Raw genomic sequence first — 15,865 nt, 5'->3', positions numbered from 1 at the left:
ATGCATGCACATTTTACAGTACACAATGAAGTAGTAAGGTTTTTAGGTCTTTTTTGGGGGGAGGAGGGAGGTATTATTGCCATCCCACCATGGCCTTCGTAAAGGGACAATTCTTACCTTGTTAATGGTCCCAGGTCACCTGAGTCTTGGCTTCCAGCTTCACTGGGAGTGCTCACTGATTTCGAGGAGGGAGACATAGGGGTTGGGACTAAATAATGAAAATAACAGGTATCCCATGTTAAAAAATGCAGCGACTGCACTGGGGAAGAGCAGTGTCAGACAAATTAAAACAAATGGGCCCAAATTAAAGTGGTTGTATGGCCAGGAGAGATTGAGATGGGATAAGAAAAAACAAACAAAAAAAAACAACAAAAAAAGGAAAGAAAAGGAAGAAAGCCAAGTGAATTTTTTATATTTTGGAAATTAAAATTTGAAATGAATTTTGACAGAATTAACTTAGGGATTCTAAGGCCATGTCCAGCTTAACGAAGTAAAATGGAGGATCAATATAGTTATCCAGATAATTCGAGTCAAAGATTTCTCTGGTATGAACTATCCAGTTAATTCTAATTCTCCACTTTATTTTGTTAGTATAGATGTGACCTATTAAAAAAGAAAATGGAGTGTCTATAAAACTTTAAAAGATTATGAAACAAGTGATTCTGGATAATTTAAATGGTTAAGAGGAGTCTGAAAAGTCTACTGCATGTCTGCATTTGGAGGGAAATCTATTGTCCATGGATTATAAACTATATTTGCTATGAGAGACTAAGTGACAGATAGGGTGAGGGTAAATGTTGAACCTATAATTTAAAAATCTCTTTCAAAACAAAGAAAATGCCAAGATGCTTTATTTTTACATTTAATTATTAGTTACATCCCATTGTGCTGTTTACTGTGTTTGGGACTTGTGTTCCTTTGCCTCTGGCAGCTCTAGAAGACATTGCCTTGTGCACGTAAGTAAACTGTCACTCTGAGGACAGGAGAAACAAGTTCAAAGATTGAGGTCAGTGCGAGCTGAATATTGGAGAGCAAGGATAATAAAAGAAGAAAGCTAAAGAAAAAGAAAAAGTATTTTTTTCTATATCCTTCAGATACAAGTCAAATGTCCTTCCGATAGAAGCTGCACCCAATAGCCAACATGGCTCCAGGCCAGATGAATTCAACGGGTTCTCAATATCACACATGCCAAAGAAGCCATATGGGCAGAAAGAAACTTCAATACATGACTGTAGATTCCCATTTGGTTTCAATCATGTGCAATTTCCTTTTATTTATTCAACAGGGTAAAGGGTTTAACTATTTTGTCTAAATCCTATAACACAATGGCAGATCTGTCAAAAAACTAGGAATTTTCATGTGGTCTCACAATTAATTCACCGATTATCCTCTGCAATAAGTCAGAGGGTAAGTCAGAGATGAATAAAAACTGAAAATGGGGTCCACCCTTGCCAGGGCCTACTGGTAGGGATACAGGAATATTTCAGAATTTGGTCATCATTTAGGGATATTTAACTGTTTTGTTCTTAAAGTTCAATTGCTGGTTTTGTGTAGGGAAGAGGAGAATAGGACATACTACTATTGTGTTTAACCAGTATTCACATTGCAACAGAATTCCTAAGGCTATTTTGTGGCAAAAATGTAATTGGTTGCAAAGTGTCTAATTTATATCACATGTCAACTAAGTACAAAAAAGTTTGTCAACCTCCTCAAAGAAGGTCCATCAATCAAATATCCTATAGGTTATATCTTCCACACCACAAAGAAGCTAAACAATATATAATCAACATCTTTTTGCAGCTTATTATATAATTGTTAGATATATGATTTTACCTACTACAAATTGAGGTTGAGTATAAAATGCTTTTTCATGGTGTTTTAGTTTGTGTGTACATATTAAATTATATCCAACAATACTTAATAATTTGTAGGCTTATTGGATATTATTCTTTTTCTTATTTACACTGATATAATTACTTGTAATTTTGTTATACATGGATAATTTTTGTTCTTAGTTTAAGTAACTATGGAAATACATGAAAACTTGTTTTAATATAAAAGCCAATGATAGAATTAAAAGAAAACAAATCATTTTTAGAAGACCTGATATTGTATTTATTTATATGTATTATTTTTAAAGTTCTTAAAACTATATTAGACATCAGTTTTACAGACACCCTAGGATTACTTTGAAATGTAAGGAAAGCAAGCAGGTAAAGAAAAATAAAATAACTTATCACATGAGAGATACACAGTTAAGTGACAGAATAAACAAACACAATATGTACAGGTGCCTTCAACACAAATAAAAGATAGTTCAATATCCAAATCCCAGTGATAAAATAAGATCATGGACAATTAACTAAGAATAAATGAGTTGGAGGAAGGGAACTGCAATAAAAATGCCAATTAGCAATGAAACCAAGATATACAATAGAGTCAAATAAATTTAAACTCGTTAATTAGCTGCTAATCTGTTAGCATGTTAAGTTTTCCTTCAAATTTTCCACTGAGCATTCAGTTATGAAATTCATAACCAGAGTCACAGTATTTAGGTTGGCAGAGAGAAGTTGGAATTCAGCAATGGAAATGAAGAATAATTTAGGAAAAAATTCCAAGATTTCTTGTATTTACCATGCGGCAACTCGTTTAACAAGTATAAAGTAACCTAACAGTAATACAGTGGAGAGAGTTATCCATATAACCAGTCAATAAGCAGCAAACTGCTAACAACTCTACATATCCTTCCAGCCTCTTAATTCCAAAAACAAATATGACTGGACCCTAAGCCACAGAATTTCTTTAAAAATGAAATTTAAAAAGACGTAAAAGAATAGTAAACACGGGACATGGTATATCCCATGGAAATAGTAACACAAGAATTTTTAAGTACCTAGTGGGGGCTCCGGCGATATACCAATGCTTTGCAGCAGGGCCTCCGTCTCTCGCCGTTTGCGATCCAAATCAGAGTCGTCCTGAACAGGTTCTTTCTTCTGCTGCATATCAGCCTTTAAAAGGTAGATGCCAGCAAGAAAAGTTAATGACAGAACTACATGTGTGCTTTTGCTGGCTGAAACTGGAAATGGTAAATGCATGGCTGTGAAGACCAGGCCAGAGCCCTAAATAGATCTAATCATGTGTATAAACGATGAAAAAACACTGTAACTGCTCCATTTAATAATTACCAACCCAATGCGTTCTGTTTGGTTGAACGCTTTTTCCTGTCTCTATCACATGGCATAAAAGTTTCTCTCACCAGTCTTGAAAGAAACCATCAAAAGAAAAATATTTTTTCTAACTAGGATGTAAAGTTTTTTAAAATTTTGTCTGCTTTTTTAGACCTCTTTGTCCCTTCTGGGAAAACATACTATCAGTTCTTGATGAGGGTGTGTTTGTAATATTTGCGCCGCATGTTTGGGATTATACAAACAGGGAATTATTTGGATCTGGCTAAAAAGCAAAATTAGTTATGAAAATCTGTAAGTGTAAAATACACTATTTGTAGCAGTAATCTAAGTTTACTACTGTTTAAAATAAACCAGGCTAAAATGTTTATTAAGGCACATGAACAATATTGATGTAAGTCTTGTTACTTAATTATGACTTTCATAGGCTTCTATTATACATATTAACTCAAAAGAGAAAATTCACATGTAGAAAAATATGGAACAAAAAATCATTTAGGAGAACGTCCTTTCCCAAATTCCATCTGAAAAACACATCTTGTGTAAGCCTCTTTCTTATAGTGAGATCCTGTGCCCAGTTTGTGCTTTTACAGGATAGTGACAAGACAAAATACAGATTAAAGAAGGTCAGTGGTGGGATCCTGGGGGAATTAAACATCCAAGTCTTTTTTTCTTTTTCATAATACAGTTACTTCTTAAGACTAGGCATTTGCCCCAGGTCTGAAACACAGAACACCCTATTCAATGTGCAGCTATCTCAAGACAAAGCTTTGTCAGAAGTGAAGCTGGCTTAAAGCTTGTCAAAAACCAATTATCCAGTTATCAGAAACACCTTCCTCCTCTGGGGCAAGCTGGGCACCCTTACAGGCACATGACCTCCTTCCGGAGTGCAGAGTACATTGCACAGCAGTGAAGCATCATTTACTCTTGGCATCAAATGCAGAAAGAGCTCATGCAACTTTTGACTTACTCTCAGATGGTAATCTACACCCTGATTATAAGCAAAATGCATCTTTGTACATAGTGCTGAGCTCAATAATTCTGTTATCATTTGCCTCGGGCTTAAAATGCACTCATATCTTTGAAGTCTAAATGTCACTAGAGGGAAAACGGCCATTATGGGGGCCGGTAAGGGCTAATGAGAGTACTAGAGGAATTCAGGTACTTTTGTGTAACCCAAAATTCTGAAACGGCAGTTTAATCTCTATTCATGAAGATGTCACAGTTCACAATTTTTCCCACTTTTAACATTTAAATTACTGAAGCAGGTATCAAAGTTTATGTGTACAACAAAGGCAAAGACAGAACTATATCAATGTTCACATATCACGAAGTTAAAAAGAAGAATGGAAGGAAAAGCGGGGAAATGAAAGAAAAGGGAATTACCATAGTAGCTACTAAAATACATACCAAAAAAACAAAGATAAGCAAAATTCATCTTAGGAGGCCAAAATGGGATAGTTTGGTTTTATGGTGAAGAGTTAAGCCATAGCTGAACTATCAGCTTTACTGAGAGCAGACACGTGTTTATTTTGTTCACCACGATATCCTCACATCCAGATCAGGGCCAGACACATAGTAGATGCTCAATTTAAAAAAGTGTTCAATGAATGTCTGCCTTTGGTAAATGCTATTCTACAGCTATAGAACCTTAGAATGATACAGCATTCAAGCCAATTTCTGAAGTACCCCATTCAGAAAGCCTCTTTAGAGAATCACTGTTAGAAGGAGTCATCTAACCTTCCAGTGACTCCATGCTCAGAGCCATTTCTATATTCTAGGATCAAAAAAAAAAAAAGTTTAACCTTCCCTCATTCTTTCAATAAAAATTTATTGAAGGACAAGAGTGCCATTGGTAATGAAACTGAGAAGTTCTAAAGCAACTTACATAGAATGAACAGCAAAAGGTCTGCCTAATCTTTTCCTTTTGAATAAACTTAGGGCATATTACCTACAACTTTCTGTCATGCATGTCCTATGCAGAAAGGCAAAGAATCTGGTTTTGTTTTTTGTTTTTTTATTCTAACTTTAATCATTAAGCATTCAAGAAACATGGATAACCATACTTGGTGCACAAAAAGAACTCCTAAACTCCAGCTCCAAAATTTCACTCTCACAATACAAGGGGCCTCTACACCTCATTCCCAGCCTTTCACCTTTTTTTAATCCTTAAGGAAACAGGCAGTATAATGACATACATTAATAAGGTTCATCTAAATGTAACAGAAGCTTAGGAAAGGTATCAACACTCAAATTGACCATGAAAAATGTAAAATTAGGTAACTGGAGTTTACTGGAAATAAAGGCAGTTCCTGTTACCAATTGGCACCTTAAACTAAACGGTGCTACTTTATCCAAGACAGTTATACCCAGTGCCCTAATTGTGAAACTTTCAATTTATTCCATGTAAATACTACGGAATCCTAATATATTTTAATGACTCAATAAGGAGTGATTTCTCAGTACTAGTAATTAAAAGTACGCTAAAGATGTCTTCCTTAGCAAATGATATTTCTGCTTGTGAAGAGTAATCATAGCTGAGACCCACAGAGGATAATCGAAGAAAAAAAAATGATCAAAGGAGAATTATCAGTCACTCTTCCAAAGACAGCTGTGTGGTTATTAGAGGAACAAGTGAGGACAGGCCAGTAAACCTCCGGCCATCCTACCTTGCAGCAATTCGGCAGAAGGCCAAGGGCAGGATGAAACTTCAGGGTGGCCCCATTAAATACACCTCGCTGTATGAAAGCCAATTTTTCATGCAATTGGGTCTGTGTCTCAAATGGTGGCCACTGTATTTATTTTAAAATCAGATTTCATCCATAATACCACAACCAAGAAAGCAGTTGACATCCAAAGGAGCAGAGAGTGGTAATTTTAGACATGTACACAGTTTTCTGGATTTTGTGGAGACAATCAACCTGGGTGGTCCTAATTCACACTAGTTTTCAGTCATGGCAAAACTAGTTACTCAGATTAGCATTAAAGAGCATTTTGTTTCCTTTTTATTCTAAATTTGTTTTATTTACAATACAAGCCTAAATAAAGTTAAAAAAATCAAACCTATAAGCCTAAGGCTATTTCTAACTCTCTATAAACAACATTAAAAACTAGCAAATCTGAAACTCAGGAGTCAATGACAGTGGCCAGTTGACTGGAGCATCCCATAGACCCGGGATCAGAAGCTTCCAAGGAAATTTGCAGAAAGAATTCCTGGTGTGTGGGAAGGATGTCAGTGACCAGCATCTCAGATCTGCCCTAATTAGCTTATGTATTCATTTATTCACTCATTCATTCATTCTATAATCTTTGACTGAAAGCCTACTGTAGTGGCAGAATCTGCACGAACATTGACTCAGTGGTGAAAAACATCCAGCCTGTCCTCCAAAGCTTGCACAGACAAGTGAGGAGGCAAATACGATGCTTTGTGCTAAATGGCTTGATAAGGTCAAGGATAGGGCAGGACTAACTTAGTATGGATGCAGAAAGGTATCAGAGAAGGCTTTCTGGAGGATGTGACATTTGAGATGAGAACTGAATGACACGTAGTTAACAGCCAGGTGAAGGGTAATAGGGAGAAGTAGAAGAAGAGTAAAAACAGAGGGAGGAGAATATTCACGAACTCCCTGTCCAGACGGAGCAGGGCCCATAGGTGCTATGTAAGTAGCTGAGTCTGGCTGGAATGTGGATTTTACAAAGAAGGAAAGTGGGGGAGAAAGAGAGTGTTGTATCTGTCCAGGATTTGATGACCACTGTTAAGTTGGGGAAGGGGTGGTGGTGAAAGCAGGACCCCAGGTTTCTGCTTTGGAGGGATGAGTTGCGGAGGGACAGGATTTAACCAGGGCAGATCTTAAGATAACGTGGTCCAGTGGCTCCCCAAATCTGGTCCCATTTGGGTCTTTCAAATTAAAAACTCTGAGGTGGGAGACTATGATTCTGAATTGCCATGGGAGTCCATGAAGCAAGGCTTAAGTTTAGAAATGAGGAAACCAAGACTGTGTGACTTTAATTCCAGTTCTAGGTAAAGGCCCAGGAACGCCTACAATCCGGGTGCTCCACACACTCCCACCATCTGCCACCCCCCCATCTCCCAGGGCTCTGTCTGCTGTGCAACAAACCAAAACTCCATCAGGCTGCTTGGTGTGAAAAACAAAAAGGGTGGCCTGTTTCCATCAGTCTTGTTTGCCTGTAATGTCCCTCCAAATGTATAAAATAACAAAGATGAAGCAGACAGCATAATTTGGAACCAGATTTCCCATATCACATCGCATTTTGTGGTAATTCTATGAAATTCAAGTTGGATATTAGAATGTCAGTTTAAAAGGAAACTGGCTATTAGTAAAGGATAACAGGTGCTTTAAAATTACAGCAAGTATTGACATTTGAAGGAAAGGAAGCATAATAACGTAACGCTTTTTTTGGCTTTGCAGGGAAATGAATGCCCATTCCTTGTCAAGTCTCACCTCCACTTCATTCAAAGAATGCATCTATAACAGCAAAGATCTCCAAAGGAAAAAGATTATACACACTGGCAAGGACAAATAAACTATGGTATCAATCATAGTGTAATGGAATGGAGAGACATAAGATGGCAGAAGGCTAAAATGCAACTGCAATTACGTTTTACTTTGTCGGAAAATAATTATTATAAATCTGTTACCTTGGTCCTCCAGCCTTATGATATGAAATAACACTGACTCAGATTGTGATGTATCAAAATGCATTCTCTTTTTCCTCAAAGAAAAACTGTGAGTACGGAAGCAGCTCTGATTTCTATACAATCAAGCACACAAACTTTTCTTCTTGGAAAACTATTCAAAACTATCTTTGGCATTTGTTTTTTGTACAAGATGTGGACTATTTCTCTACTGTCACAACAAATTGGAGACGAATAAATTATTTGTTGGACTGAGACAGCAGAAGAAAACATGACACAACAGCCAGGCATTGAATCGAGAGTCTGGATTCCTGGTCTCGCAGGCAGAAAAGCTACATTTCACCTCTGGGTGTCAGCTGCTTTGTTGACATAAATACCTTAATGGAAGGTCTCTAAAACCTCTTTTAGCTTTAATATCTCATAATTCTATGTCCATGGAGCAGAGTATACTCTACTATGATCATCCTCTCACCAAAGGAGGGAAATGCAGTTTTCCCTTTGGTAGACCTCAGATTCTTATTTACCCTGAAAAATACAGGGGGTGCCAAAAAAATGTACACACATGACTTGTATTCATTTTTTGTTATCGGTATATATTATTACAATTTTAATACAGTTTTTTTTTCCTTTCTTAAAATGTGTATACATTTTTTTGGCACCCTCTATATATACCACTTAGGAAACCATGGAAATCCATTGGCATCATTCTCTATTTTTCTCCTAAAATGTTCTTGCCAGTAGTTTTTTTTAAAACCTTTTCTTAAGACTAACACTTATTAAATATTAACTATATTTTGGTATTCCTATGTGCTTTATAAGATTAACTCTTTTAATTCTTACAACCTCACAAAATAAATATGTTACCCTTCCCATACTAAGGATAGGAAACTGAGACTCAAAAAAGTTAAAGAATTTCTAACAATAGAGACATCACAGCCCACTTTCAGGGTGCTATTCAAGTCTGGGATGAATCTGGGGCTTGGGGACCTCTGGACCAAATGCTCCCCAGCATTTAGGTGGTGCCTGACCAGTGCATAGCACATGGCAATAATCTTATTACTTTGAGTATGCAGATACCCACTTATTTTACTCAGGCATTATAAATGGATTCTTTTAGAGGGTCTTCTTTATCCACTTAACTGGTCCCTCAGAATCAAGTGATTTTCCTTTGCTTCTCCAACATCCCAACACCTTGTACTTACCTCTTTCTTTTTCCTCTCCTCTTCCTTCCGTTTCTTCTCTTCTCTGATCTGTGCTAAGCGCTGTTTTTTGCGCTCTAGCTCAGCTTTTAAATCACTTTTGTCAGACATGTTGGTTTCCTTGGAGGTAAATAAAAAAAAATGTGAATATATAAAAATAACATTTCTGTATTAGCATTGCAAAAGTCTTTAAAAAGGAAATCCAGTGTTGGGCAATAACAGGTTGTATTATTTAGCCTATATCAAAGAAACAAAGAAACATGTTAAGTTAGATCTGGTCTCACTCTATATAAATTCTTCCCTCTTTATGTATATATAAATATTTGAAGAAATACAATGTTATAGTCTATTCTTGTCTGAGGAATAATAGCAACTTCAGAATAAGCAGCGCATTTTCTGTAAAAGTTTCTTGACAAATAAACTAAATAAATAAATAAGAGAACTGAAAAAGAACCATCATCATGACTTCCAATTTACATGATAATGGATCACACTGCGAGAAGAAAATAGGCTGTCATAAACCCTTAGAAAAGTGCCCTGCTCAAATTTCCACGGACTCAATAAACATTCCTCCACTGAGCTTGGGCACATAGAGATTTCATTTTGCCTAACATTATATGCATCAGGGAAGACAACCACTGAAGGCCTAACGTGTTAATCTTCTTTTCCCGTAAAACTCCTCCTGAACTGTCACAATTAATTTCATCTCTAATACAACCCTATTACTACAAAACTTCCATTTGCATACAGGATGCATTATTGCTTATCCTGGCACTTTCCCTTTTCAAAGCAAAAGATGTTTGTGAACACGCAGAATAGGAGATAAACACCATGGCAAGTTCTTTGGAAAATTTATCTGAGATTTAATTTTCATGTTAATGGTGATGGTGATGCTGGTGGTGATGGTGCAGGAAATATTTTCAAATAAAATGAGTTGGGAGAAGACTCTCACCAATTACCAATGATGATATTTGTTTCTTTTGTGCTCCTATCTGGAAACTAAGAAAATAGTAACACTGAGAAATGAAGAACCTCCTCTAACCCAAATTCCTAAAATAGAAATTAAAGAAACCTAAAAAACAAAACCAACCATAAATGTCATGAGTATTCATTTGCATGTTATTTGTATGCAAGTATGAAGAATATATAATGTATCCCTAAGTAGATGACAGTGATAGAAAGCAAAAAAGAGCCAAAGAGTACAAAATAATGAAAAGTCCTCAAACTCCCTGTCATTGTCTTTAGAAGGTAATCAAGAACATGCAGGGGGGTGGTGTGTTAGCTTGTTAGCTCAGTTGGTTAGAGCATGGTGCCAATAACACCAAGGTTGCCGGTTTGATCCCCCATGGACAACTGAGAGCTGTGCCCTCCTTAAAAAAAAAAAGAAGAACCTGCAGTCACCCTAAGACACACTTTCTGATGATTACACACAGTTGAAAAGTGTACTGTGTTCCTACTGTCCATATTTGTGCTCATGGTGTGATGGCAAAGATTTGTGAAATATCAATGATCACAATAATCAATCTGCCATTCATGATCAAACTCTGTCTTCACTTTGAACAAATATTTGTTGACTATTTAATCTGTGCGAGGCACTCTATAAGGCATCAGAGCACAAGAGCACAAAGATGAACCAAACCAGATTGTCTCCTTCAAGGAGTGCCTAACTCAGCTGTGGGCATGTGGGGTGGCAGGGAGGTCTCTGAGATATTGGCTTCTTGATTACTGAGTGCCAGGCACTTTACATTTCTTATCACATTTCATCACAACAACCCAAGGAGACCGGTGTTACTATTAATGCTTTTTTTACAATTCAGCTAAAGGAGGCTCAGCAAGACCTAAGACTGTATAGTCGATACACGGCAGAACCTAACCGAAGCGTGTCTGAACTACTACCCTGCTCATCCCAATGTACAAGTTCAGGGGGAATGCAGAGTACAAGAATAATCAAGATCTGGTGGAGTGGGCCAGGGTAAGCCTTGAGGAAGAGTTGGAATTTGAAGTAGACACCGAATGAGGTCAGGAACTTGCAAAGGAAGGGAAGCTATGGATGGGCAAAGACCCGTGGCAGAGGGAACCAGCAGGCCGAGTACAAGACATGCGGCTGAACCCGAGTCAGGAAGTATCAACCTGAGTCGGTAAGAATGGGTAAGTGCGGGCAACTGGTGCAGCCTTGGGAAAAGAGAAACGTGAGTTCCAATTGGTAAAATGAGTGATGGGAAATCACAGCAGCTTTTTAAAAGGGAAAGTGACAAAATGAACATAGAAGTAGCTTAATTAAGCCTCTTTATGTTCCTGCCTGCAAAACAGATGGGAGCAGAAACTAGAAATAAGGCAAGTTGCTGGGAGGCTGGGGAGCCAACATCCACCTGGGCTGACGGCACCTTCACCGGGGGAACACAGAGACAGAATGTTAAGAGTGTGGACTGCAGACAGCACAGTCACGAAGGAAGAAGTAACTCAGGGTAGCTGTTAGAGGTGAAGGTAAAAGGGAAAGATTTCGTAGCATTTCAACTTTGAGAGAGCAAGAAGAATGGCAGTGAAACTGGGATGAGAAGGCAAAGAAGGAAACGATGCAAAAACAATTTGGGGATCAACGGGACTTCTGCGCAGAAAGAATGCATAAATGCAATATACAGCTGAGATGAGAAGCTGAATGGACACAGGGGCTGTGGACTAGGGTTCAGGGTCATTCGTATACAAAGGACTTTTTAAATCTGAGCCACAAATTCAAAGTCTTACATGTGCCAGGCAGATAACATGAGGGAGCAAAGCAGTAACTGAGGCCAGTCACAGAAGAAACCCAACGCCCTAAGGAGGCAGCTCCATCCAGCTCCAACTAATGGTTGACATGGAAGAATATGGACCCAAGTAGTCAGATCTTCTGATTTTCTTTTTTCAAGAGAAGCCATAGAACTAATACAAGACATGTTTATCAATACTGTTGGGCAAAAATCCTGGCAAGACAAAGTTGGAACCTAATTCCAGAAACCATCTGAAATTTGGGGTCAATTTGAGTTATGTTTCTGACATTTTCCTGCAGTCAAAAATTAAATGTACAATCAGAAAAATCACTGTTAAAATGATAGCTGTGTCATTCTATGCTGAAAGCGGCTAGTGGAAACTTCTTAGAAAACTCTAAGTTTCCATCTCCCCCACATTTCCCCAACTTTTATCTACCATTCCCAGCCCATCAAATAGCAAGACTTCAGCTATACATTCTGGTCATTAAGGAGCAAACCGTGTAATCCTGTACTTGTTGTGAATTTCTTGTGAAGAACTTCATTCACCAGCGGGAAGTAAGGTGTATTCTCAGTACATTTCTCCAAAGGGCAAAGGTCTACTTACAACCCGATACACATATCTGACAATGTTGGTCATTTAAGTTGGTGTTACTAGCTGTAGAGCCAATATTTTAAAAACATACACCAAAAACACCCAGGGAACTTTTAAACAATTATATTAAGTGGTGATGTTTCAAATAACAAATAACACTTCACTTTTTAAAGGTAGTAGAGCCACAAGGTTAGACTGTCCACTTATTGATAACTTGCATCTATTCCAAAGCAGACACTTTGCATCAGCCCCTCTGAGAATAAGAAATCTCAAAAGAGTATCTCATAAAGGGTTTGGCAAGTACACATTTACAGTTAATGAATGGGCCTTTACATGTTGTGAAATGGCTTAAATAGTGGCATTAAATGTAGTGTCAGCACTGAACTCCACAGGATTTTTTGGGGAGAAAAGAGAGGAGCTTACCAGTCTGACCAACTAAGTCTCCCCGCATATCAAACAAAACAAAATCAAGGAGGAAAGCATAGGTAACCACGAGTTATTCTGGTGGCTCACGCAGGTCCCTGTAAAGACAATTCTGAGGTTCTCAGTTTAAGAAAATAAGAATCAGAGCTACCTGCTGCTACGTATTCCTCACTGGCTTCCAACACATAAAAAGCTGGTCTCTTTCATTTACAAATAGTAAGGGGTCAAGCAGATAAATCAAACCCACCTCTGGGTGTAAGTCTCCTCCTTGATTGATCATCAACGTACTCTCCCACCCACCGCGGCTTAACTCTGCCCTGGTCGAGGAGAAATTACGGCTCAGTCTCCCCGAGCTGCATCCATTCCCTGATCAGCTCTCCTCATAGCAGAGTCTCATATACTAAATTTGCTTCTTCTTATATTATTATTTTTTTTTCACCCTGCCAATTCTTGCCCCATCATTCATTCCACCCTAATTCAATAACTAAAGCCATCGATCAAAGTTTACTGCAATCATTTAAAAAATGTTACAGTGAAAAATACACTAAACGTATACTCACATGTTACTGATTTAATAGCAATACAATCAGAGCAAGAAGGCTCCATCTGTGCTCCTAGAGCTTATTGTAAGGCACGTCAGAGAGAATAGAAGGAGCTTCTCTATCTCAATGGCTTATAAAATGGAAGGCATGTGGCTAAAAAGGTAGGACTCAAAGAAAAAGTATTTTTTTTAAGTGAAATGTCGGCATTTAATGTAATCGTAATAAAATTCTTCTCGAGTTTTCTGCTGAACACAGGAATTACAACTCAAGATGTCACAAGTAGATATCCTTCCCTATCTTACCCACTTCCCTCAGAGGATAGAGAGGCATCTGAAGACACAGCTTCTTTTCTAGTTAACAAGTTAGTTGCAGGGAGGTCACTCTTGGTGTTCCATCACAGAAATGGCTCATGGGCCTATGTATCAATGGAGGAAAGAATGGGGAGATGAGAGAGAAACTGAGATGGGAGGAAACAGAACAAAAATTAGTTTCACACCTCCCTTGCCTTCCCAGTTAACCTTGCCTCTCCCTCACGTCTTATGTCCACAAACATCCATAAAGAAAGGCAAATTTACAGCTTTTCTTGAACCCCAAAATGAGATCTTTCACCTTCATTTTCATCTCTGCATATATCATCATGGGCTGGTTTAGCACCAAGTGTCTAACTGAGGAGAAGCAAAGGGTTTTGAGTTCTGTTTACACAGCTGCCGAGAACCAGAGACTCCCTAGGCTTAGCTTTTGAACAATATACATCTCTATTTCCTGTAGGTTGTCTAAATTGGCAGCAGTTTGAGATTCCACTTCTAATGCTGGCATATGTAAATTATTTTTAAGCTTAAAGTCAGCATCCTAGGAGGTGTAAATCATTGCCCAGCTGTTGTCAGATTCACTGACAAAAAAAAAAAAAAAAAAAAAAAGAAAAGAAAAAAGATACCCAGAAACAAGTTCTCTTTTCCTGCCTGAAGACAACTGCTCTTGTCAGCAATTCACTATCAGCTATTGAACTTTTCATCTGCCACTAGGTATGCATAAGAAATTTGATCTTTCACAACCTCGGTTCACCTGCCAGCTTCTCACAAAAGACAGCTGCCTCCTTGCGCTTGGACAGGAAGCCACGGGATGAATGGGACAACAACCATTCGTCCATTTGTGCAGCTATATTACACTGTCAATAAAAAGAGTGTTATAGAAGTCTCAGGAGGGAGATGGCTGGTGAATAATGTGGGAGGGTTACTTGCTAAATTTTTACAGCCATCAGTACACTATAAAAATAAAAATTTTAATGAAATCCATCTCATTGTAGGAAGGTATCCAGTCCTGGTCTACGTATACTGTAGATGTGCAGCTCTCAAACATTTCAGTGTCAGCATCCCTTGATACTCTTAAAAATTATCAAGGACCTCAAAGAGCTTTGGCTTATGTGAGTTATATCTATTAACATTAACCATGTTAAAAAAATTAAAACTGATAAAATTGTAAATATTTATTTAATAATTAGTTTAAAAATAACAATAAACTTGTTAATCGTTTAAAAAATTTTATGAAAAAACAGCCATACTTTCCAAGACAAAAAAAAAAAAAAAAATTATTAAGAAGAGTGTAATTCTTTTACATTTTCACATATCTCTTTAATATCTGGCTCCATAGAAGTCAACTGGATTCTTGTACCTATTTCTGCATTCAATCTGTTGTGATATACTATTTTAGTTGTGAAGAAAATCTGGTCACACATAAATACGAAATGTGATCAAAAACTATGATGAGTGTTTAAATTTTTTAAAAATGTATTACAGTAAAAGACACATTGCCATTAATCCCCCTCAAAATACTCCCACTCACTTTGAACACACTTATTCCATCATTCTTGACACTTTCTGAAGCAGTTCTGGAAGTCCTCTTTTGTGAGTGTCTTTAGCTGTGTTGTCATGGCTGCCTCCATGTCCCGAATCATTTTGATCTTGGGGAAGAGCCAGAAGTCGCACAGTGCCAGATCCGGTGAATAAGATGGATGAGGACACACTGTAATGTTTTTATTTGACATAAGTTGCCATATACCAGAAACAATGTGTTAGATGGAGCATTGTCATGATGGAGGATGATTTACAGCACACTTTAAAACACACCTTCTCTCAACAGTAGCTCACACCCACTGACTGCACTGAACAAGTTGAAACTTGTCACACACTGTTACTAAGGTTCGAGGTGCCTTAGTATTGAAGATTTCCTGCCTTTCCGTTGGATGGCATTCAGAAGCAGCAGTCACCGTATTTTGTAATCACACGGAAAGGCTCCAAGTCACACATTGCTCTGGTACAGCAATTTTTGTCAAATGAAAACATTACGGTGTGTCATCATCCACTTTATTCACCAGGTCTGGCACCGTTTGACTTCTGGCTCTTACCCAAAGTCAAATGACCATGAAAGGTTAACATTTTGAATCTATTCGGGACATCAAGGCAGCCACGACAGCGCAACTAAAGACACTCACAAAAGAGGACTTCCAGAACTGCTTAATTTAAACAT

General features: G+C 37.8%; 1 protein-coding gene across 8 annotated transcripts in view; it reads right to left on the bottom strand.

The window, feature by feature from the left end:
* DYNC1I1 (dynein cytoplasmic 1 intermediate chain 1) overlaps nucleotides 1-15,865 on the bottom strand; it is a 269,907-nt gene that overhangs the window by 229,116 nt on the left and 24,926 nt on the right. For 4 of the 8 annotated variants that reach the window (XM_074340758.1, XM_074340755.1, XM_074340754.1 and 1 more), the window contains exons 2-4: nucleotides 9,045-9,161; nucleotides 2,894-3,008; nucleotides 118-208 (exon numbers count right to left, since the gene is read on the bottom strand). In XM_074340758.1, the coding sequence (XP_074196859.1) occupies nucleotides 118-208; nucleotides 2,894-3,008; nucleotides 9,045-9,152 (314 nt within the window). In that variant the 5' untranslated portion in view covers nucleotides 9,153-9,161. Of the gene's footprint in view, nucleotides 1-117; nucleotides 260-2,893; nucleotides 3,009-9,044; nucleotides 9,162-15,865 lie in introns of all 8 variants that reach the window. The other 4 variants (XM_074340751.1, XM_074340756.1, XM_074340752.1 and 1 more) reach the window with 1 other exon arrangement.

This window comes from Rhinolophus sinicus, linkage group LG09 (genome assembly GCF_036562045.2).
Source record: "Rhinolophus sinicus isolate RSC01 linkage group LG09, ASM3656204v1, whole genome shotgun sequence".
NCBI lineage: Eukaryota > Metazoa > Chordata > Mammalia > Chiroptera > Rhinolophidae > Rhinolophus > Rhinolophus sinicus.
The sequence above is the reverse complement of the archived record's forward strand: the minus strand, read 5'-3'. Positions and strand labels throughout refer to the sequence as shown.